The sequence below is a fragment of the Pocillopora verrucosa genome, chromosome 3, assembly GCF_036669915.1.
Source record: "Pocillopora verrucosa isolate sample1 chromosome 3, ASM3666991v2, whole genome shotgun sequence".
Lineage (NCBI taxonomy): Eukaryota > Metazoa > Cnidaria > Anthozoa > Scleractinia > Pocilloporidae > Pocillopora > Pocillopora verrucosa.
This window is the reverse complement of record NC_089314.1, coordinates 31,569,728-31,589,679: the sequence shown is the minus strand read 5'-3', so window position 1 is coordinate 31,589,679 and position 19,952 is coordinate 31,569,728. Positions and strand designations below refer to the sequence as shown.

At 38.0% G+C, this 19,952-nt stretch overlaps 3 protein-coding genes across 3 annotated transcripts; 1 reads left to right on the top strand and 2 right to left on the bottom strand.

Moving 5' to 3' along the window:
* Window positions 1-100: 100 nt before the first annotated feature.
* Window positions 101-14,698, bottom strand: LOC131774521 (alanine--tRNA ligase, cytoplasmic-like). Its single transcript, XM_059090570.2, has 20 exons — window positions 14,437-14,698; window positions 11,994-12,182; window positions 11,028-11,167; window positions 9,986-10,177; window positions 9,208-9,352; window positions 8,985-9,130; window positions 8,498-8,606; window positions 8,281-8,319; window positions 7,847-8,080; window positions 7,274-7,421; window positions 6,404-6,573; window positions 5,889-6,002; window positions 5,178-5,315; window positions 4,718-4,858; window positions 4,068-4,174; window positions 3,096-3,330; window positions 2,212-2,331; window positions 1,664-1,750; window positions 1,360-1,473; window positions 101-600 (listed from the first exon to the last, which is right to left on the bottom strand). The coding sequence occupies exons 1-20, from the start codon at window positions 14,683-14,685 to the stop codon at window positions 430-432; spliced, it is 2,988 nt and encodes a 995-aa protein (XP_058946553.2). The 5' UTR covers window positions 14,686-14,698; the 3' UTR covers window positions 101-429.
* A 212-nt stretch (window positions 14,699-14,910) lies between these two features.
* Window positions 14,911-16,576, top strand: LOC136279433 (uncharacterized). The gene has a single exon (XM_066163151.1). It carries the CDS (start codon window positions 14,962-14,964, stop codon window positions 16,492-16,494), a length of 1,533 nt encoding a protein of 510 aa, XP_066019248.1. The 5' UTR covers window positions 14,911-14,961; the 3' UTR covers window positions 16,495-16,576.
* Window positions 16,577-16,877: 301 nt separating this feature from the next.
* Window positions 16,878-19,941, bottom strand: LOC136279432 (uncharacterized). Its single transcript, XM_066163150.1, has one exon. The coding sequence runs from the start codon at window positions 19,828-19,830 to the stop codon at window positions 16,906-16,908; it is 2,925 nt and encodes a 974-aa protein (XP_066019247.1). The 5' UTR covers window positions 19,831-19,941; the 3' UTR covers window positions 16,878-16,905.
* Window positions 19,942-19,952: the final 11 nt, after the last annotated feature.

Sequence of the window (19,952 nt, the reverse complement as noted above, 5' to 3'; positions counted from 1 at the left end):
TGCTAGTACATCCATTTTGCTTGGACGGTAGCAGTAAACGCTTGAAAATATCCGACTACACGTTGGGAAGTGGTTTGAAAATAAAATGATGACGTGCAACTAAGTTGGTGAAGAAAGACATTTTATTAATGGGTTCTTAACCACGTACTCGTAATATTGGCCAAATTTCCGTGCCTAATGAAATTGGCCGAAATTTACACTATCAAAAATCTACAGAGCAGTGTTGTGGCGAGTTTCGATCCCTCTCGTTCTAAAGTTCTCCCGACTTAATTCTGTTACCACTAAACGTGTTCTGATTGCATTGCTCTGTGACTATCTGTCTTCGCAAAACGTTTAATATTTATTAATATTTATTTATGTATTCAAACACACGCTCCTGTATTTCGATTGCAACGAAATTTCCTATTTTGAGCTTTGTTTTCATGAAGTTTAAAGTTTTTGTTGCGCAAAATTTGTCGCAGTCTCCACAGCTTTCTTTACACAGCCAACGTTGGACCCAGATCCCTGCGCAGACTGGTCCTTCCCGCCACATTTTCCACCAATCAGCTCGGACACTGACTTTACCCACTCATCTGCCTTCAGACCGCGCGCAATCGCATCCTGCAGAGCAACCATAAGAAAATTCAGTATATACTAAAACAATCAATAGCGTTGAAGGTGCGCTCTGATTGGCTACTTAAACTGTAAATATCCTTAGCTATTCACCTCCGAGTAACTCGCGCGTGATTTGCACCCAAAATATTGTAATCGTTGCAGGAAGAGAAAGAGGTAAAATCATCATTTGGTGCTATATTATCTCACTACAACGGCTAGGTGAATATTAACACAATCCACCTCAGTAAATAGTGGTCAACATTGAACCGTCTTCGTGATTTCAGAATCACTCGCGTACCTTTTTTGGTTGCACAAATAAATATTTTGGTTGCAATACAAAGATTGTTGATAGTCATGTTAAACGAGCGGTTTTCACATAGATTTCAGAGTAGCATTCTGTCAAAGGCGAACAATTAGCTTATGGCCCCTGAGAATGAATGGTGAAATGTTATGAGATCTAAGGGGAACTAAATAATTTTCATCTCAGTCATAGCAAAGTAGGTATGAAAAAATTATGACACTGTCGGAGTTCTTAGATTTCAAAGATGAACCTGCAACCTTTCGAGATCACCAATAATCTAAAAATTGATTCAGTACCTCATGCAACAGTTTTGCAATTTTTAGCACATTTGAAGGCAAATTCTGAGGGATCATGTTAATCTTTGGAATAGCAAAATACAGCAATAGTTAAGTTCAAAGAACTTTTTTTCAATAGCGGAAATATACATGATATGGCATCTGGAGCATGTTTCCCCAGTAACAAACCTTGGGTACTTGAGCCAAGCAGATGATCTTGGAGTTTTCTTCGTCCACACTGAAAAGAAGAGCGGCCATTTTCGGAGCCAGGCTTTTGAACTGTTTCATGGCAGCGTCAAGAATCTTAAACGAAAAAATGTACAAGGAAAGTCTAGAAATTATGAAAAATATACCCACCAAGAATTTATCGGTTAGTCACGTGTTCACACTAGTTAGGGTGCGCAATGCATCTCGGAAATAGGACATATTGTATGTTTCACCTCTATCATGGCGTTGTTACCTGTCTTTCCAACGGTACAGTTAAGTCACTCACCTTAGAATTTGAACCAGCATCAAACACATCAACAACAAATGATCTGTTAGGATCTGCTTCCACTATGCCTTTCGCTTTATCGATCGCCTGAAAAAAGAAAGAAAAAAAAAAGTTAATTAAATTTACAGCAAGTTCTTCATTCGCACTCATTCCCCAAACGAGTTACAAGACTGAGATATTCATGCCAGTGAGATAAACAGCCCTCTTCACATTTTCTTCGTAGCAAGACTACTTTTCTACACAACTTTGACTACTAATGTCGTGCTGTAGTGGCCCAAATTAAAGCAGGATTTCCCAGTTTCTGTATCTTTTAGTGGGAAAGCTGTGGTTCATTCAACATCCCTGCTGTTTAAAAATTAAGTTTTAGAGAGAACATGTTTACAAAAAGGTATTCTCCTTGCTTACTTACACTTCCTATCGTATTCCCATTGAGAATTTTGTAACTAGACCAAGACTATTCTCCATATCGACTTCCTCATTCTCCTTACCGATCTCATCTCTAATCGCAAACAGCCGAGACAACTTCTGAAAAGTTTAAAATGACTCACTTGTTGCTGCAAGACGGTTTTCTTTGCTTTGTCGGCGTCGTCAACTAGTTTCTTGACAATTTTCAATTTGGATCTCATTTCATCTTTCCGCCAGGCCGAAATGACGGCTGCAGATATATCCTTATAAAGGACAAACAAACACAAATGTTCAAAATACCGCTCTATCCTTGTCACAAATCATACTAGACATGTGTTGGACAAAAGAGTGAGCGCGCTTTACTCCCCATCGAAAGTTTCGGGGTGTTACCCTGTGTTATTAGGCAACACTTTACTCTCACACTGCTTAACTCCACTAGAGAGAATAAATGTTTATCGGTCAACTGGGTAACCCGATGAAATGGTCGGATTGGGGGGTGGGGGGGGGGGTGGGAGAGGGAAGGGACGGAAATAAGAACGAGTCTCCTTTGCAGACTTTTTTGTTATGACTAACAGCTTGAAAATAATTGATCAAACGACACTTTCCCATGGTGAAGATTAGAGTTGAAAGCGCGTCAATAAAACACTGAAGGAACAAGTTCACTACCTCAGCTCACAATAAACGTGACTTTTTTATAACAATAAACATAACACGCAAAACGTAACGCTGGTAGAAGTATCTTGATCATCGTATTGATACAAAACATTAAAAATTATTATTATTATTATTATTATTATTATGGTTATTATTATGATGTTACTACCTGTAGAACGAAGCGCACCGAAGACTTTTTCACTTTTAGTATTTTCAACAAATGTGATACATGTTCAGGTGTGGTGTATATAATTTGTACTTAATATATATAGAAATGTACATAGTTGATCTTATTAAGTTTTCATTGTATTATAACTCGTTAACTCAGTAAGTTACTCAAGAGAGTTTAATAAACTATTATTATTATTATTACCTCACTAATTCTTGTGATTTCTTGTGAAGTTTCTTTAATGTTAAGCCCACCATCCTTCATCTTTTCCTCCACCAGATTCTGAACATTTTCAACTCTCTCTTCCAGCGAGTGACATTTGTTCTCGGCTTTCAGAGCTTCAGGTCCTGTGAGAGCCACAATTCTCCTAATTCCTTTAGAAATGGCTTCTTCTGACACGAGGACAAATGATTTCATGTGTCCTGTGTTCTGTAGATGCCTGATGATAAATAGTAGAAAACCTTCAGAACGATAGAGTAATCCCAGTTGAGTTTCAAACGCAATTTGGAATTGAAGGAAGTGATTTCAAACTTCTTTACTTTGCTCTGTGATTGGTCAAGAAAATTCGCTCCGCCCTAATAACCAATCAGATGCGAAGTTAAAACCAACCGGTTAATCGGTTAATCACGTTTTCCCGCGCTTAAAAGAGCTTGTATGTAATCAATTCAAGTTCCCATTGGCTTCTGATCATAATTTTTTTTTGTTCTGATTGGCCGTCGTAGTTTTTTGAATTTTAGATTCCTTCAAGAAAACTCCATCGAAGGTCACTGCAAAATACCTCAGACGTAATCGAGCCTATAATATTACGAATTTAGTTCATGTTTTGCAGCTGCTTACAGAGATTAGCTGCTGTAGTTGCTTTGATCAATTATCACATGATTTAAGTGTTGCTGCTACAACGCACTGAACCAGCGATAATTACCAAACAAAAGTACACACCTCTCGCCAAGGGCGAGAAAAAATGAAACACAGAGTCGCGTGAACCTTGATTTTTCTTCTGATTGGTTTCAACGGAAGCGTTTACTCTTTCAACTGACAGCAGTCGGAAGAAGACTTTATTTCAGTAAAAACTAAAACTCAGATATCAAGCGGTGTGTCCCTAGATTAGCTTTGACTAATACTTGGATAAGAACAAAAGCGCATGATTACGCCTGAAGGACCGTGAATATTACTTACGTTCCTCCACAAAACTCGACAGAATACTTGTATCCAGCCTGTGGATCGTCTCGAAGTTCATCGAATGATGCACCAATGGACAACACGCGGACTGGATCAGGATAAACCTAATCAGTAATAACATTGTTCAGTGGTGAGCGAACACAGCGGTCTTCGCATAAAACTGACATCAGCCTAAAGTAGGGAACCACGTTACAGTATGCTAATCTCGAGAAAATCAACCCAAACCTTTAAAGTTTGTAATTTGGAACCTTTGCTGAATCCCCCCCCCCCCCCCGTTGCGTTACATTTACAAGAAGGTCTTCGAGTGGAAACTAGCGTGGTATCCCGCTTAGTATGCGAGTTCGCCCTTCATTATTGGAGCGTTTCTTTGCCCGCGGGAAAGTAAGAGATCTTGGTTGACGCGAGTCGGCAAAAAGATCCACAAGGGGTCTAGCACTGATAATGACAGACCCCCCGGGAAACCTCTCCCCGATCCGTCTCAAATCCTCCCCCGGGCGAAGAAACGCGCGTCCTCTATCGCTCGTAATAAGGACCTGCTCATAGGCATTGCTCGCTAAGCGCTAAGTCGCACTGTGTTATCGAGAGAAAGGAAATGAGAGGACGAAAATCTCACTTGATACGCCGGAGCAGAGACATTTTGTGCTCACCTCTTCAAAAATCGCCCTGAGACCTTGAATGTCTTTAGCAGTGGCCAGAGATGACTCCTTAGCAAATACGTCCATGCTCCTTGACACAATGTCCTGGCTAGTTAGTTCAGTGTTCTTGATCTGCTCCGTTGTCATTGCCCCCTGTGGAAAGAAAAAAAAAAACTCTTCATTAATTTCTTGGTAATTTCTGCAGAGAAGAGGAGATAACCTTCGAAATTATTTCTGTTCAGCCGGGTTATCAAAAAGTTAGTCACTGTCAACAGTTCTTTTCAGTTCCATAGCGTAGCATATAAATTTTGAGGGAATTTTACTATTTTGTGGTTCGAGCGTTTTATTCAGCGGATTTTTTTTGCAGATCAAGGACAATCTGCAAAATCGGCAGATTTTTCACGCGACAAGGTTCAAACCAGCAACGAAGTCAGTCAATCTTAGGGGTTGAGGGGTTAATCGAGAAACAAACCTTAGCAGTGAAATCAAATCTGAGCTTATCAGGTGCGACAAGTGAGCCTCTCTGGTCAGCGTCTCCAAGATGTTTCCTGAGCGCAAAGTTCAGTACATGAGTGGCAGTGTGATTGTTCATTGTCAGTCTTCGCCTTTGCTGTAGAAAAAAATTATCGACACACGTCACTTTTACCTAAAGTTATTTACCTCTATAATTCTACTATTATCACTTTATTGGGCACTGTGGAGCATTTTACGGGCTGAAAGAGATATTTTGGAAGGCTAATATATTTTAGCCTGCTTGCGTAATTGTTTTGAAGGTTTTTTTAACAGTTAGTTTTAAAAGTTTTTATCACCTCACTACCCTCCAAAGTGAAAACAGTAGTGACATGTTATGTTCTTGGACGTAAAGATGTTTTAGGTCATTCTCTGAGCCCATTTTAACCCTCGCCTGACGGCTCGCGCTAAATGACTCTGAGTCAGACCCGAAACATCTTTACCTTATGCCCGTGAGTGTACTTTATTGTTTTATTACAATCTTGGATTTACAAAGGTGTTTGCAAAACTGGTTTCAAATTTTTGCACAGACTATGACTTTACGACTTTTTCTCTGCATAGAATTATAAATATTCTTTCTATCTTCCAAGACTTGACCCAAAGACAGAACTGGTCAAAAATAATCTTTTTTTATTTACTTTAATAAGGGGTGATACAGCTCTTGTCAAATTACCTCGTCTATCTGACATTTCATCTGGTCTCCAACTCTCAGGGTACCTTCAACTGCTCCTACATGAAGTACATATCCACCATGAACCTGTACATTAGTGACTGAAAATTCCACTTCCTGCAAAACAACAAATATTCATTAGTGACAAAAAGGTTCAGAGATTTTCATGTAACGACACGCAGGACCAAATGGCAATGGAATGTATCGCCACTAATGAACTGGTTCGCTTTAATCAACAATCATTGATGCCATAACTAAACTATGACAGCTGAATAAAGGGGGAAAGTTTCTAAAGAAACTGTAATGCTGCATCAGTTGGGGTATAACAAGATAATTTGGATAAGTTGCGAGCGTTAGCCCGTTCTCTCTGTCGAAGGGCTGACGCTCGAAACATCCGCTTTAGAAAATCAGAACAGGTGGCCAATCTACATTATCAACTCACTTCATAAAACCAAATTATCTTGTGACAGCTGAAATAGTTTTCAGTAAAATTTTCATTTCTCTATTTGATCACTTACATCATCGCCCTCTTTGACCATAAATCCCTGGTCGTATATCTGCCCTCCTTGCTCAGCATAAAAGCATGTTCGGTCCAGGACAACTCCACAGTGGCTGCCGGTGATTACTTCGTTGACGAACTCCTTCTCAAATATGATCGCCTTTACTGTTCCTGTCACAGGCTCAAACACTGAAAAACACAAGAGAGGTTATCAAAAATTATCATTCAGAGGTGAACAAGGTGTAGCTAGAGCTTCAAGATTACTGGTAAATGGATATGGCGATATGATCATATTAATAAAGACCACAAAAAAATAATATATGCGTTATGAACCAAGCTTGTTCAGTCAAGATGGAGCCAAACGAAGTTGTGGTCTATATAAAAGCAAAATGAACAACACCAATATCCACAACCTTGACTGAACATTATTGGTTACAAGAGATTTTTTGTATGGCAAACAGATTACACAAAGTTCTGCAATAGATATTTTAGGGTTTCTGATTCGAGAGCTTTAAAAGTACTCAAAATGATTCTAAAAGTTAAAAATTCCCAAATATTGTGACACATGTTGACAAGTTACAAGGTTTCTGTACATCAGGATTAAAGCGATCAGTGCTAACCAGGTCACTGGATCCCTTCATCTTTTTCACCTGTAAAGCCAGCCATTTTAGTCATTCCTCTTAATCAGGTAAAAATCTGGAGAATCATGAGAGGGAATATTTTTCTTCACTCAGAACATTCTCAGTTAAACCAAACTTTCCGATTTGCTCCCCTGATTGAGATCATAAGCATTCATCATACTGTCATGTGGTCTCTTAATGTTAGGGTGTCCCTAATTTGCTTATTAGTGTAAAAACACATGAACATTTTAATAAAGGAATTATTTTACCATAATTTCCTTCTTTGTCTGATATGTAGCTATACTTGGACTTCTCATTGGTTGGTTTAAGGTTTAAGTCTTTTTGTAACTTGTTAATTGCATGGACATCAAGAGTGATGGCATCATCATTTCCAGAGCCTTTTCCTCGAGCAATTTCCTTTAGAGAGTCAATGAAGTCATCATCAAGAAAAGTTTGAAACAATAAGATTGAAGAACTTTTTCTTCCCAAGTCATAACCAGAGCTGTACTTTTGAATTAAGGATCTACCATGTACCAGAGAGCTTATGTTAGGGAAGCCAGTACTTGATGTGTAAGTCTCTGTGTGTCCCTCCTTTGGCAGCACCCTTTCACCTTAAGCATCCAGTTATCAATCCTCTGCACTGTCTCCTAAATATTTCTTGCAACCTTAGGCCTGATAATTTGTTGTTATATCAGATGACATCCCTCATTAGATACTTTTTCCCTTTTTCTCATCACCTCTCTGCTTGGAAATGTATTGATTCTAAGGAGAATTTCCTCTTTGGTCACTTAAACCCTCCTTCTCCTGGGAGTCAGAGGGTTAAGTAAATGAAAACCACTAACCTGGGCTTTTTTCTTAGATTCCTCATAAACATTCATGTCTACAGTCAATCCCCGTTCCTCTGCCATGAGTTGTGTTAGGTCCACAGGGAAGCCATATGTATCGTACAATCTCCAAGCCACATCTCCAGGGATGAAATTGTCTGTCAGCTGGTTCACTGTCCTGTCAAAAAGTTTTCTTCCCCTGGCAAGAGTTTTGAGAAACATTGTTTCTTCTTCATTGATAACATCTTTTACCTGTTCCAAATTGCAATAAAACTCATGATCAAGACATTGCTTTTGCAGGTAATAATTTTTTCATACATCCTTTTAAATCAAACTTGTTGCCAACTTGCATATCTCCAAATGAAAAGTAATTCCCTGATTAAATAATGATTAAAGCATCAGTGGAAACAATAATACATTTTAATCCAGACAAAAATATATGTTAATCTTACCTGCTGTGGATCTTTCTTCACTTCAGGAAAGAAGTCACCCTGTAAATCAAAAAAATATTAATCAGTTTCTAGAAAAATCAGATGAATGGTCTTTGGCAATAAATTTTTCCATAATGTCTGACATACTGGTACTCATGTCTAAAGAAGTACTGCATCAACCAAAGGTTTACATTAAAGTCTAACATATATGCAATATGCCATGGTTGAAACCACTGACCAGAGTGTCCACAGCCACTGACACCAATGATGCTATGAATCCTGGGGGCATGTTGAGTTTTTCTGTTCCAAAGCGCACACATCTTCTAAGGATACGTCTTAACACATACCTGATAAAAAAGAAACATATCATATCACAGAAACACATCAAAAAACACAGACTCTCACATTTCCCTATTTCCTTGTTTTGAAAATTTTGAGTACAAATATTTAATATTCTTTGCATCCTAAGACATCTCAATTTTGTAGGCACTGTTGCTATTACTTCAAGCTTAAACTTTGTAAATGAAATATTGGTGGCATTGAAAAAAAAAAAAAAGAAAAAAGGATAAAGGAAAGAAACTGAACTGTCATAGCTTAATCCTCTCCATAACAACACCTTGGGGCACAGAGACAATGGGCCATAATGCCAAGGTAGATGCTGAGGTAGGACAGACAAATTCTTAAAAAAATTGTCGTTAGTAAGCAAGTGTTAGACTCAGTCTTACCCTCGGCCAGTGTTGTCGGGTTTCCCACCATCAGTGATGGCCATAGTTAATGTTCTGACATGATCAGCCACAACTCTGTAAGCCATGTCAACACCATCTTTGTCTTCAGCTCCAACGAGACCTGTATATGGTCTGACACCAGTGCCCTGAAATAAACCAGACAGTATAATATATTCCTAACTTTTTAAACAGGGAGCATATTTGAGTATAATGAGTGAAATACCTTATGAACTGCTTCAAAGAATGGCTGAAATAGATCAGTGTCATAGTTGGACATCTTTCCCTGAGTGATTGATGTTAGACGCTCCAGTCCCATACCAGTGTCCACATGTTTACTAGGCAGAGATTTAAGACTTCCATCTCCTTCTCTGAGTTTATAAAATAAAAATGTAACACATTGTTATTAAGACATATCCTTTTTTCTTTTAACTCAGATTTTTTCAAAAAAGAAAAGGGATCATAATCCTCTAGAATTTTGATTTTAAGGAATTGCATACAATTCTGAAACAGGGCAAACAAATTTGGAAAAATCATACTGCCACTGCAATTATTTTTTCATAAAGTACTTTTCTGCAAGCACTAACTGTATTTGTTAGATAAATATGTGATTATATAGAGCTGTAAATTAAGGATAATACTGACTGAGATGACAATTTTTTTAAAGAGCAAAACATCATGATTTTAGCCACCACTCTCAGTTGACTTAATTCTCTATAGTGCTTCTTAAATGCTAGGTAAGTGAAAGTACATGTCTAATAGCCAACCAGATCAACAAAACATCTACAATCTCCATGTAATTTAGAGTTTGGCATTTGTAATTTCCAACATCTTGAAATATATGAACCATGGTATGGCCTGGCTCAGACACAGTCAGTGGTAGAATCTGTCACAGTGCAGCATCTGAAGATCTGAGGTTTGAATCCTCTTGGGGACTTGTAATTTTTCAGTGTCCCTCCTTAGTAACAGGGCAAAAAAAATGCATCTTTCTTCATGGGACCAACCTGTTAAACTGAATAAACACGAGATTCCACACTTCAAGAACAGTTGGGTCATCCATGTTAACAAGATAGGCAGCATTACGTCCACCAATGCGATCAAAATGAATTTCAGTGCATGGTCCACATGGTCCAGTCTCACCCATCTCCCAAAAGTTGTCCTTCATTCCAAATGGGAGCACTCTGTCAGCTGGGAGGCTGTCAAATAAAATCATTTTCAAAACATATTAAATACCTGATCTTGTTAAATTTAGGTAGGGTCAGTGATTATTTAGGAAAGAGCTGATAACTGCTGTTAAATAAGAAAAGTTTGCCAAAATTTTGAAGACGTTACATGTGCTTTGTAATATATCCTTTAGGAGTACCAAATTGACAATAGAAGGGAACCCTTTGATGAGATAGACCTCTTTTTCCAAGCCTAACACCTAAAGTTCTTCAAAGAAACAAGAAAAGATGTCTAATACAATGTTTCAAGATGCACAATAATATTGACCACACCACACCTCTAATCAACCCTTCATACCCTGACATCAGTATACATATTCTCCATACTGTTCTCTATACATTTCCAAAGGTGCTGCTCAGGAGAATTTGTTTAAAAATCACAAGCTTCTTTAGTTGGTGATCAATTCCTTTATTCTCACAACCTTAAGGTTTAATTCAGGGGTGATAATGTAAGGAGGAATTAGATGCTAGTCACTCTAACAGGTCAAATGGCTAAGGTTCAATACTTCAACTACAGAAGAAAAATACTTTAACTGTTGACTATTAACAAGAGGTAGTTTTATTAGTATAACTTGCTATAACAGGCTGTTAAACACAGGTTGTTAAATTAGCCACTAAGCTGCAAATCCATGGGGACCAAAATGGAGACAGCCTGGAGTGTGTTTGGTGTAAATATTAGGAAAAAGTTTAGATTGAAGAAGATCTGTGAGTTGTAGTTACTTTCACAGCTGTGGTTACCTGTGAAATAACCTCAGCCAAATTTCAAATTAATGCTATACAATGTCACCAGGAACTGAGGATGAGCAGTTCAGTGCATACTTACCCCATGTCGAGCCAAAACTGTTTGGTATCCTCATCAGATTCAAGACCCTCTGCACCTCCAAAGTAAGTAACATAAAGACGCTCTTTTGGCATCCCATATTTGACTGTCAGCAGCTCCCAAGCAAACTCAATGGCCTCTTTCTACACATGTCGTAAAATATTAAATAATAAATAAATTCTTGTTAACTATCCTAATAAAAAAATTTCATGAGTCATCTTGATGGCCATCATTTAATATACAAAGAATAGATTCCTGTTGATTTGAGTCTGTTTTGCACTAGATTACAGATGACATAAATTAATAATTGGTTCATACATCAGCGTGCATTCATCAAGATATGAAGCATGTGGAAAGTTTGGAGAGCACGAAAGATGTGTAAGAGTTGCTTGAGGCGTAGCCAAGAGCAACTCTAGCTTCTGGAGTGTTCTCCAAACTTCCCAAGTGCTTCATATCTTGATGAATGCACAGCTGACACATGAACCAATTATTTATAACATTTTCAACCTGATGGAAAATTTTTCTTCTCGAGGGATTTGTTTGCTGACGTCATGAGTGTGCACAATAGGAATATGAAGCATGCTTGTGCAATTGAATTTGATTAGACAAATTTACTAGCTATGTTATAATGTATGGTAAGAACAAAAGAGTGGCACACAAGGTGCATCCAATTGTCTCACTAACATTCCTATCACATTTTGATGTCATCTGTGATCATTTAGTAAACAGAACCACAACAAAAAGGATACTGTCTAAATTATATGATAAAGATGCATGTATTGTAAACGAATGTATATGAATCTGTCCTCGAAGAGGTCATACGTAAGAACCAATCAAACTGTGTAACTAAATAATTCTGCTTATTACATAAATAATAAAACATAAATAATAAAAAACAGTCTTCATGAATAACCCAAAGATTTCTCACTTCAATAGCATTGAAAAAAAGTGAATTTCACCATAACAGACCTTAAAATAATCTCCAAAGGACCAGTTTCCCAGCATTTCAAAGAATGTATGATGATAAACATCTTTGCCTACATCATCCAGATCGTTGTGCTTGCCTCCTGCACGAATGCATTTCTGGCTGTTAGCAGCACGTTTGAGTTTAGACAGATCACTGTTTGGATCCACAGTTCCCAAAAAAATTGACTTGTACTGTACAATGAAAACAGAACGAGACAATCTTTTAAAAATATTAGAAAATTTTTTAATGGTCCTAACACAGTGAGTGAATTCTCAAGTTTGTAATTTTATAACAACTATCCTAATGAGAGCTAATAACTACATTGTACCCAAGATTCTTGCATGTTTTAGTCATTATTGGGTCTTATTTTTCATCAAACTTGTTTGGTTTTGTCTAAACAATTTAGTGGTTTAAAAACTGTTTAGAACTATGCTTTGTTACAGACCCTACAGATTTACCTTAATTAAGCACAGGAAAATAATCCAAAATTTAGGTCAAAGAATTTGAATCTTCCCCCCTCCCTAGGAAAAATGTAAAATTGGTGACAAAATATTCCTTATCTCCCCTCCCCCGATGATGTTTTCTACATCGCTAAAAGATTCCATTTTTCCAAACTCTGTTTCAAATACTTTTCAAACATGTTACTGCACTTCCCTCCACCGCAGATATTAACAACAACTAAAGATCCTCATGGAACATTCTGTCAAAAGACAGGTTCCCCTATTAAATAACATAGACATGCAAGAGTTATTTTTTAGCTGGATAGGATGAGGTGGAACACTTTGTGTTCCTAACGCTTTCATAAGTTTCGAAAGAACAAAAATATCACATTACTTCACTTCAAGAGAAAGATAAAAAACAATTTATCTAAACTCACATAGGTATTTTGTTGTCTATTGTCTCTATTGTCTAAATACTTATGAGCAAAAATAAAATGCATCGAAGCCACGCTTACTGTAGTCTCCTTTGCAGCCGTTGTTTGATCTCGTCACACAATGCCTCTATTCCCCGTTGAAGAGAGCCATTGCGTGATGAGAACAAATAATGGTTGCAAAAGAGACTACCCTTACAGCCATTCATCTAAGAGAAACAAAATCAAAATTATTCATCTACAGTTAGTCCTCTTAAAAATATAATTCCACATAATTTTACAGTGAAAAGTAGACTGAAACACATGCATCTCCAATGAACCCTAACCAAAGATATATTGCAATCTCATATAAGAGAAGATAAACTGAGCAAGAGGAAAGGATAATATTTCAAAGAGGGCTCCTTGATTGGTTCTGGCTTTTCTGGACTTTGCCCTCTGTGTGTGAAATACATGATAAAATGCAGGTTGTTTACAAGAAATTAACATGTGATTAGGTTAATTCAAAGGTAGCTAAAAGCAAATTTTATTTGTAGAAAAAGTCAAAATGTGGGAGAATGAGTAGAAAATTCACTCAGTAACATGAAGTTTCATCTGAATTTTTTTCTGTGGTGTTGGATAATGCCGTTAGAATACCTGATAAAATGCAAGTTGGTTGTTTACAAGGAAATGGGATGTGATGGAGTGAAGTCTAATGTGGCAAAATGGAATTTGATAGGTAGAATACAATTCAAGCACATGAAACATTGCCTAATGTTCATGTAGTGCAACGATTGAGTATGTTCTGATTAGACTTTGGATGTTGTTTTTCATGGTATGTAATGGAATGTAAGTTGTTTGGCATGTGGGTTGTGAGAAAAGGAACAGAAAAAACATGTTTTACCTCAAAAATTATACAATAAAAATAAATGCGAACCTTCCATATCCTGATAAATCTCTACCTCACTTGACAAAGCTCTTGCAAAGGGCACAATCATAACACTTATCAAATGAGCCCAAATTTCTGTTTGATGTCATTCTTTGTGCACAGCTCCCTAACTCCATGACATCATTTACAAAATAACAATATCCAAATGCTGTGATTGGTGCATGATATCCAAATGTTGTGATATGATTGGTGTGAGATACATACCCTAATGCAGCAATCTGATTGGTGTTAGCTATTTACCCTAATGCAGCAATCTGATTGATGCGAGCCACATACCACTCTACACACTAAAATAGAGTTTTTTTAATTAAAAAGAAAACTCAAAATGGTCCTTTAAACGGAAGTCCTATTTCCTTCTGTGTCTAGATTTCCCATTTCCTGCTTCCAAAACCCTTGGTCAAAAAGGGTAAAAGGTGAAACAGCAATAGAGGGGAACCATGAGAAAATTTAGGCAACAATGATCGTGAACTGTCTCACATCCCACAAAAAACAAATGTTCGAAAGAGCACGTGAAATATTTTTTCCAAATTGAAACCCGTCAGTCAACACAATGTAATTACTATTGGTTTCCTGAATTGTGATGCAAGTAACAACTTATGACGTGAAACCTTTTAAGCAGTTTTCAATGCACAGATATCAATGAAATTACCTGATTCATACCAGCGTTCGCAAACAATAAGGTTGGGTCCTCATGAGGAATCGTAGATGAGGAAGGGACAAAGGTATGCTCGTATTTCTCCACAAAGAAATCAACGAACATCTTTCGGAGATCTTTCGCTGTTAATGAAGGATCCATCTTAATCGCAGTGCTTGACGTTCTTTTTGAAACGTTGAGGAAAAGAATGGAATTTAGGGATGAGACGAACCAATTTAGCCGTAAGCACCGGCCAAAAACCATGAAATTTCCACGAAAATCATGCAATCCATGGGCGCAACCGCTGACTTCAAAGGCATCTCATAGTTAGCTCACCCCAGTTCTTCACGGATTATTTATTCCCAGTAAGGCTGCAAACTTGTTTGAGGTGGACTTTGTTACATCAACAGTACACGTCCTTTTATTCTTGGTTTTCACCCACGTGACCTATACCTTGACAACGGTTGCTACGCCGCCATATTGGTGTCGTATTATTCAAACATTTCGCGTGTTATCAAAGCTTTAGAAATATTCTTCATCATGGTTCATTGTATTATGGTTGATTGTTTTCATAATAGTGGAAAGACGAAAGGTATAGGGTTTTATAGGATTCCAGTTGTAGTCACTAACCAAGGAGAAAAAGCAGAAGAGCTGAGCAGAGAACGAAGAGAAAGATGGATCGCCGCCATTAGCCGCGACGACATCACTTCGAAGGATGTCCTCAGTAATGAAAGAGTCTGTGGACGACATTTCGTGTCAGGGCAATCTGCAAAACCCTGGGATAAGTACAACGTCGACTGGGTTCCTACTTTGAATCTCGGGAAGACAAAATATCAACAGGAAAACCACGACATTAAAGAGGCAAGAGCTAAACGAGCGAAGGAACGCCGGAAAAGATCACTCGAGCGTCAAGAACGCGAGGCAGCTGAGAAACGAAAGAAAATCGATGTCAGTGGCCTTCCCGTCCGTGATGTGGATTTCAGTGATCCTAAAGAAGGATCTTCCAAGGAAATTGATTCTTCTGAGGATATTTTTGATCACGATTGCGCATTTCAAGACCACACTTGCTCAACTCTCGTTGACAGTTCAACTCAAACCCAAGTTGATGTATCTGAAGCTATGACTCAAACCGAAGAGTTTGAATACCTTTTCAAAGAATCCTATAAGCCAATTGATCGAGATTTTTTTGATTCTGATGAAAAAGTTCGCTTTTATTCTGGACTGCCTTCAATGGATATCTTAATGACCGTCCTTGACTTTGTGTCACCCCACATCAAACGAAGAACCCAAAAACTTAGCCTTTTCCAGGAAATGATTATCGTGTTGATGAAACTGAGACTGAATATGCCTTATCAAGACTTAGCCTATCGTTTTCAAGTATCTGTGACAACAATATCAAGAATATTTTCATCATGGTTACCAGTGATGGATCAGCATTTGTCCCCACTTATTTACTGGCCTGAAAGACACCAGCTATGGAAGACAATGCCTCTTTGTTTCCAACAAGCCTTTGGAACCAAAGTCACTGTTGTTATTGACTGTTTTGAGATTTTTATTGATAAGCCTACAAACTTGTTAGCTCGAGCTCAGACATTTTCATCCTACAAGCATCACAATACTATCAAAGTACTGATTGGTATTTCTCCCCAAGGAGCTATTTCCTTTGTGTCAGAGGCATGGGGAGGACGTACCTCTGATAAGTTCTTGACAGAAAACTGTGGCATTCTTGAAAAACTTTTGCCAGGTGACATGGTTATGGCAGACCGGGGTTTCACAATCACAGAAAGTGTTGCTGTCAAACAGGCAAGACTTGTGATACCAGCCTACACGAAAGGGAGGGAACAGCTGGATCCTATTGATGTGGAAAAAACAAGAGCTCTAGCAAGTGTACGGATACATGTTGAGAGGGTGATTGGTTTGCTGCGTCGCAAGTATACTATTCTTCAAAGCACTCTTCCCACTGATTTCTTGAACAATGACAATGGACAGGATGAAGTACCAATTATTGACAGAATTATTAAAGTATGTTCAGCTCTTGTAAACCTGTGTCCACCCATTGTACCATTTGATTAGCTCCATACTTCATACAGTACTATTATAGTCATATATTGTAGCTAATGAAATGATATGATGGGGTGGAGAATCTGTGTATAATTTAAGAAATATTATAACCCTATGAAAAGAGAGCAAGTGACTGGGAATGAGCACTGTGTAACATTAATAATTTAAAAAAATATACTTCCATTACAAGAAGGATCGACAACAATGACAACATTTTATTTGTGCTGTGTATATAAATATTTACAAAAATTATATGAATTAAAATATAAATTATGTTTGCAGGGGGCAGTAAGGACTGTTTATTGAGCACAGCTGCTTAAAATAGCTTGAGTTCATTATTCTTCTTGGATTTTTTTTTTTAATGACTGCTACTCTTGAGATTAGCATGAAACAACAAAACAACATTTTTAGTGTAAAATGTATTCAAAAATGTGGAAAAACTTTGATTTCACCAGCTCTCAAACATTCAAGTAAATGTGGTCTCATTCTTGGGATGTCAAACATAAAATCTGAAGGGTTGAGTTCAAACACAAGGCATGTTGCAAATGCTACAGCAAAAACGCCACAGTCACTGCCATTCATTTGTTGCTGCACTGGTACAGCTTCAATGCCAACAAAGTTATCTGGTAGCAGATCTTTAACTTGCTGCTCAACTTCATCATCAATAATGTCATTGTACAGACTGTCGTACAAATTAACACATCCTGATGTGCAACCAATAGAACTAATGCACACCCAATGTGAATTACCCGTATGTAAGATTTGAACAAAGTCACTGGTCATTATGTCAAAGTTCCTTACTCTTCCAAGAGTTGGTCTTTGAAAACCCTCAATGAGAGGATTTACTTTCTTGATGCATATTTGTGCTGCCTGTATTATTTTGCAATCCAACCAGCCATCAGGAGATGAGATTATGTCATAGTCATGCTCATCTAGATCTCCAAAAGATGCAATTCTGTTAGCTACACCTTTAGTCACACAGATTATTTCTAAGTCCTCATCACTTTCATATTCATCTCCAGTACAGTATTTATTTGACTCATTTTCATGTAGATCTTCAAAAGATTCAGAAGCTGTTCTGCTTTCAGTCACACAGGGTATTTCTATGTCCTCGTCACTTTCATATTCAGTTCCAGACACAACTGAAGCTGATGGATTATTGACAGTACATGTAGTACTGGTGGTATAAGAAGAACATGTGGTAGGGATAGTTAATGAAGACTTGTCTGCAGGTTTTTTCTTCACTTTGCAATTTTTGCAGACCCAATATAGCTTGCTGTTATTGGGCATCTTCTTGTAGTTTAGACATTTCAGATGGAAAAATTTCCCACTCTGACATTGACTATGACATTTCAGCAGCTTTTCCCCTACAACAGGTTTAGCTTTGCAAACACAAATGGACTGTAATTTCATTGCTTCATCGAAATCAGGGTTCTTTTGATAATCAGGCTTGATCTTAGTAACTCTCTTGGCTTTCTTACATTCTGGAAGTAACTGGCAGCTTGGACAGTACCATACTTTGGGTAAGGGATCAGATATCCCTAAACATGAGAGGTGAAACTCAATGAATGGGCACTTGGGGTTTTGACAAGGCACTGTGCTTTCTTCTGGTTTGGGTTTTCTGCAGTAGCAAACAGGCTTTATATCACCTGCTGGTACAGGTGCAGCAATTTCATGCTTCCTGGTGTACCATCTTCCTAAGATTTCAGGTAGGATACAAGATCTCCACACTTTGGTGAGTTTTGGAAGAACTGATTCCCAGTGTGAAATGTCCTTGTAAATTCTCTCCAAGAAAAACCTTGTTTGATTGTTATTGTCAAAAGAGCACACAACAAAGTCACAATACTGAGAGTCTGTGATAAACAACTGTTGCTGTACTTGAAAAAAGTACTGGTGATTTCTCTTGAGCTGTACCTTTCCATTGACGTTTTCAAGACATGAATTCTTCTTTTCCACATAACTTTCAAGGTCACAGTTTTCAATGTTGTAAGGGCATTTGACTTCTCCACAACCATTCCCACAGCATGAACATGATACCAAAAAATCTGGAGTAGCATTTATCCAGGGGTGCTGTTTATCCACTATCATACCACATTGTTCAACTTTCAGATCTCTGTGAGTCTCTAGCATAGTCTTGGTATAAGCATTCACTGCAGCACTCTCATTCTTACGGCCATGACTGATTGCTTTAGTAGTAACTTTGAACAGATCAGGATATGAGATGGACTTAATTAAGGATTGTGATGGCATAGCAGGGTTAGTATGAGCTACTGCCCAACTCAGAGATGCACCAATGCGCCCAGCTCTGTGCCTGAAAAATGCATTTCCTTTAGCCTGTTCCCTGGTGTCTTGCTCAATTAATTCTACCTGTGATTCTGAAATAGTCAGATCAATATTTTCACACTTTTCTAGGAGTTCTGGATATGACAAGTCAAAATTACATGGATCAAAAAGGTCAGAAATGGTTGGGATACTTCTACTTTTCATGATAAACTGTTCAGAATAGGGTTCAATCAAGCTTAAGGCAACAGGTTTGAACTTGCACTCATTTATTTTGGCAAGCAAATGTTTAAGCTCAGTTCCTCCAGATGTAACCCGTTCTGTCGAGAACTTAGCTTTCTTTGTAGTGCAAGGTGCTGATAAGGAAGGTGGAGAGTTTGCTGATAGTCCCTCAATACAGGCATCTAAGTTATCTTTCAACTTTTTCGCCGACTTGAAGTTGATATCTTTGACCCTTGCATAAGGAACCTCACTCACATATGTCGGTAACAACCACGTGCACTTTACTTGCGTACATGCCAGCGTTTCATTAATTCTCGTTGAAGCTTCGATATGAAATAAAATACTTGCAATATGTGAGCAAGTCTCAGCTAGTCCAGCTTTACAACCAAGGCAGTGGGCTGATAACACGGTTCCCTCCTTATTAGTAATAATCCAAACTGCAAATGGTCGCTCATTCATTCGTTGAGAATGTCTCACCTTTCCGATCACCACGAATTTTTCACCTATGACTTTGCCTTCAACACTGGAAATAAAACCCGACACCATCTGATTGTAGGCCTCCAAGCTTTTGAAAGCTTTGAACTGTTTCTTTGTGTAATAACTCGTATCGATAACCAAATAGCACAGGAGATCTGTAGCTTCTATGGGTGGTAAACATTGAGGATCTAACTTTGCGTCGATCAATGTAGCGGGATCGATCCCCACGAGTGATATTTTTTCTAAATACCTTTGTTTAACATGTGGCTCTAGTCTTTTAACATAGTCGCTTAAAGGTATATTGCAAATATCTTCCTTTTTTTCTTCCTTTTTGATGTTTTCAGAAATTTTGTCCAAATCACGCGACATACTTTTAAAGAATCATGCACCAAAACACTGCATTTTGACATATGCTAATAAGCTTTTGCGACACCAATATGGCGGACGCCTAATTTGCATATGCTGTGACGTCACGTGAAAACCAAGAATTA

Coding starts and splice junctions, on each gene's coding strand:
- LOC136279433 (XM_066163151.1), top strand. CDS start 14,962: ATGGTTCATTGTATTATGGTTGATTGTTTTCATAATAGTGGAAAGACG.
- LOC131774521 (XM_059090570.2), bottom strand. CDS start 14,685: ATGGTTTTTGGCCGGTGCTTACGGCTAAATTGGTTCGTCTCATCCCTA. Junction 4,859..5,177: donor GATTTGATTTCACTGCTAAG/GTTTGTTTCTCG, acceptor TTCTTTCCACAG/GGGGCAATGACAACGGAGCA. Junction 1,751..2,211: donor AAACCGTCTTGCAGCAACAA/GTGAGTCATTTT, acceptor TTCTTTTTTCAG/GCGATCGATAAAGCGAAAGG.
- LOC136279432 (XM_066163150.1), bottom strand. CDS start 19,830: ATGTCGCGTGATTTGGACAAAATTTCTGAAAACATCAAAAAGGAAGAA.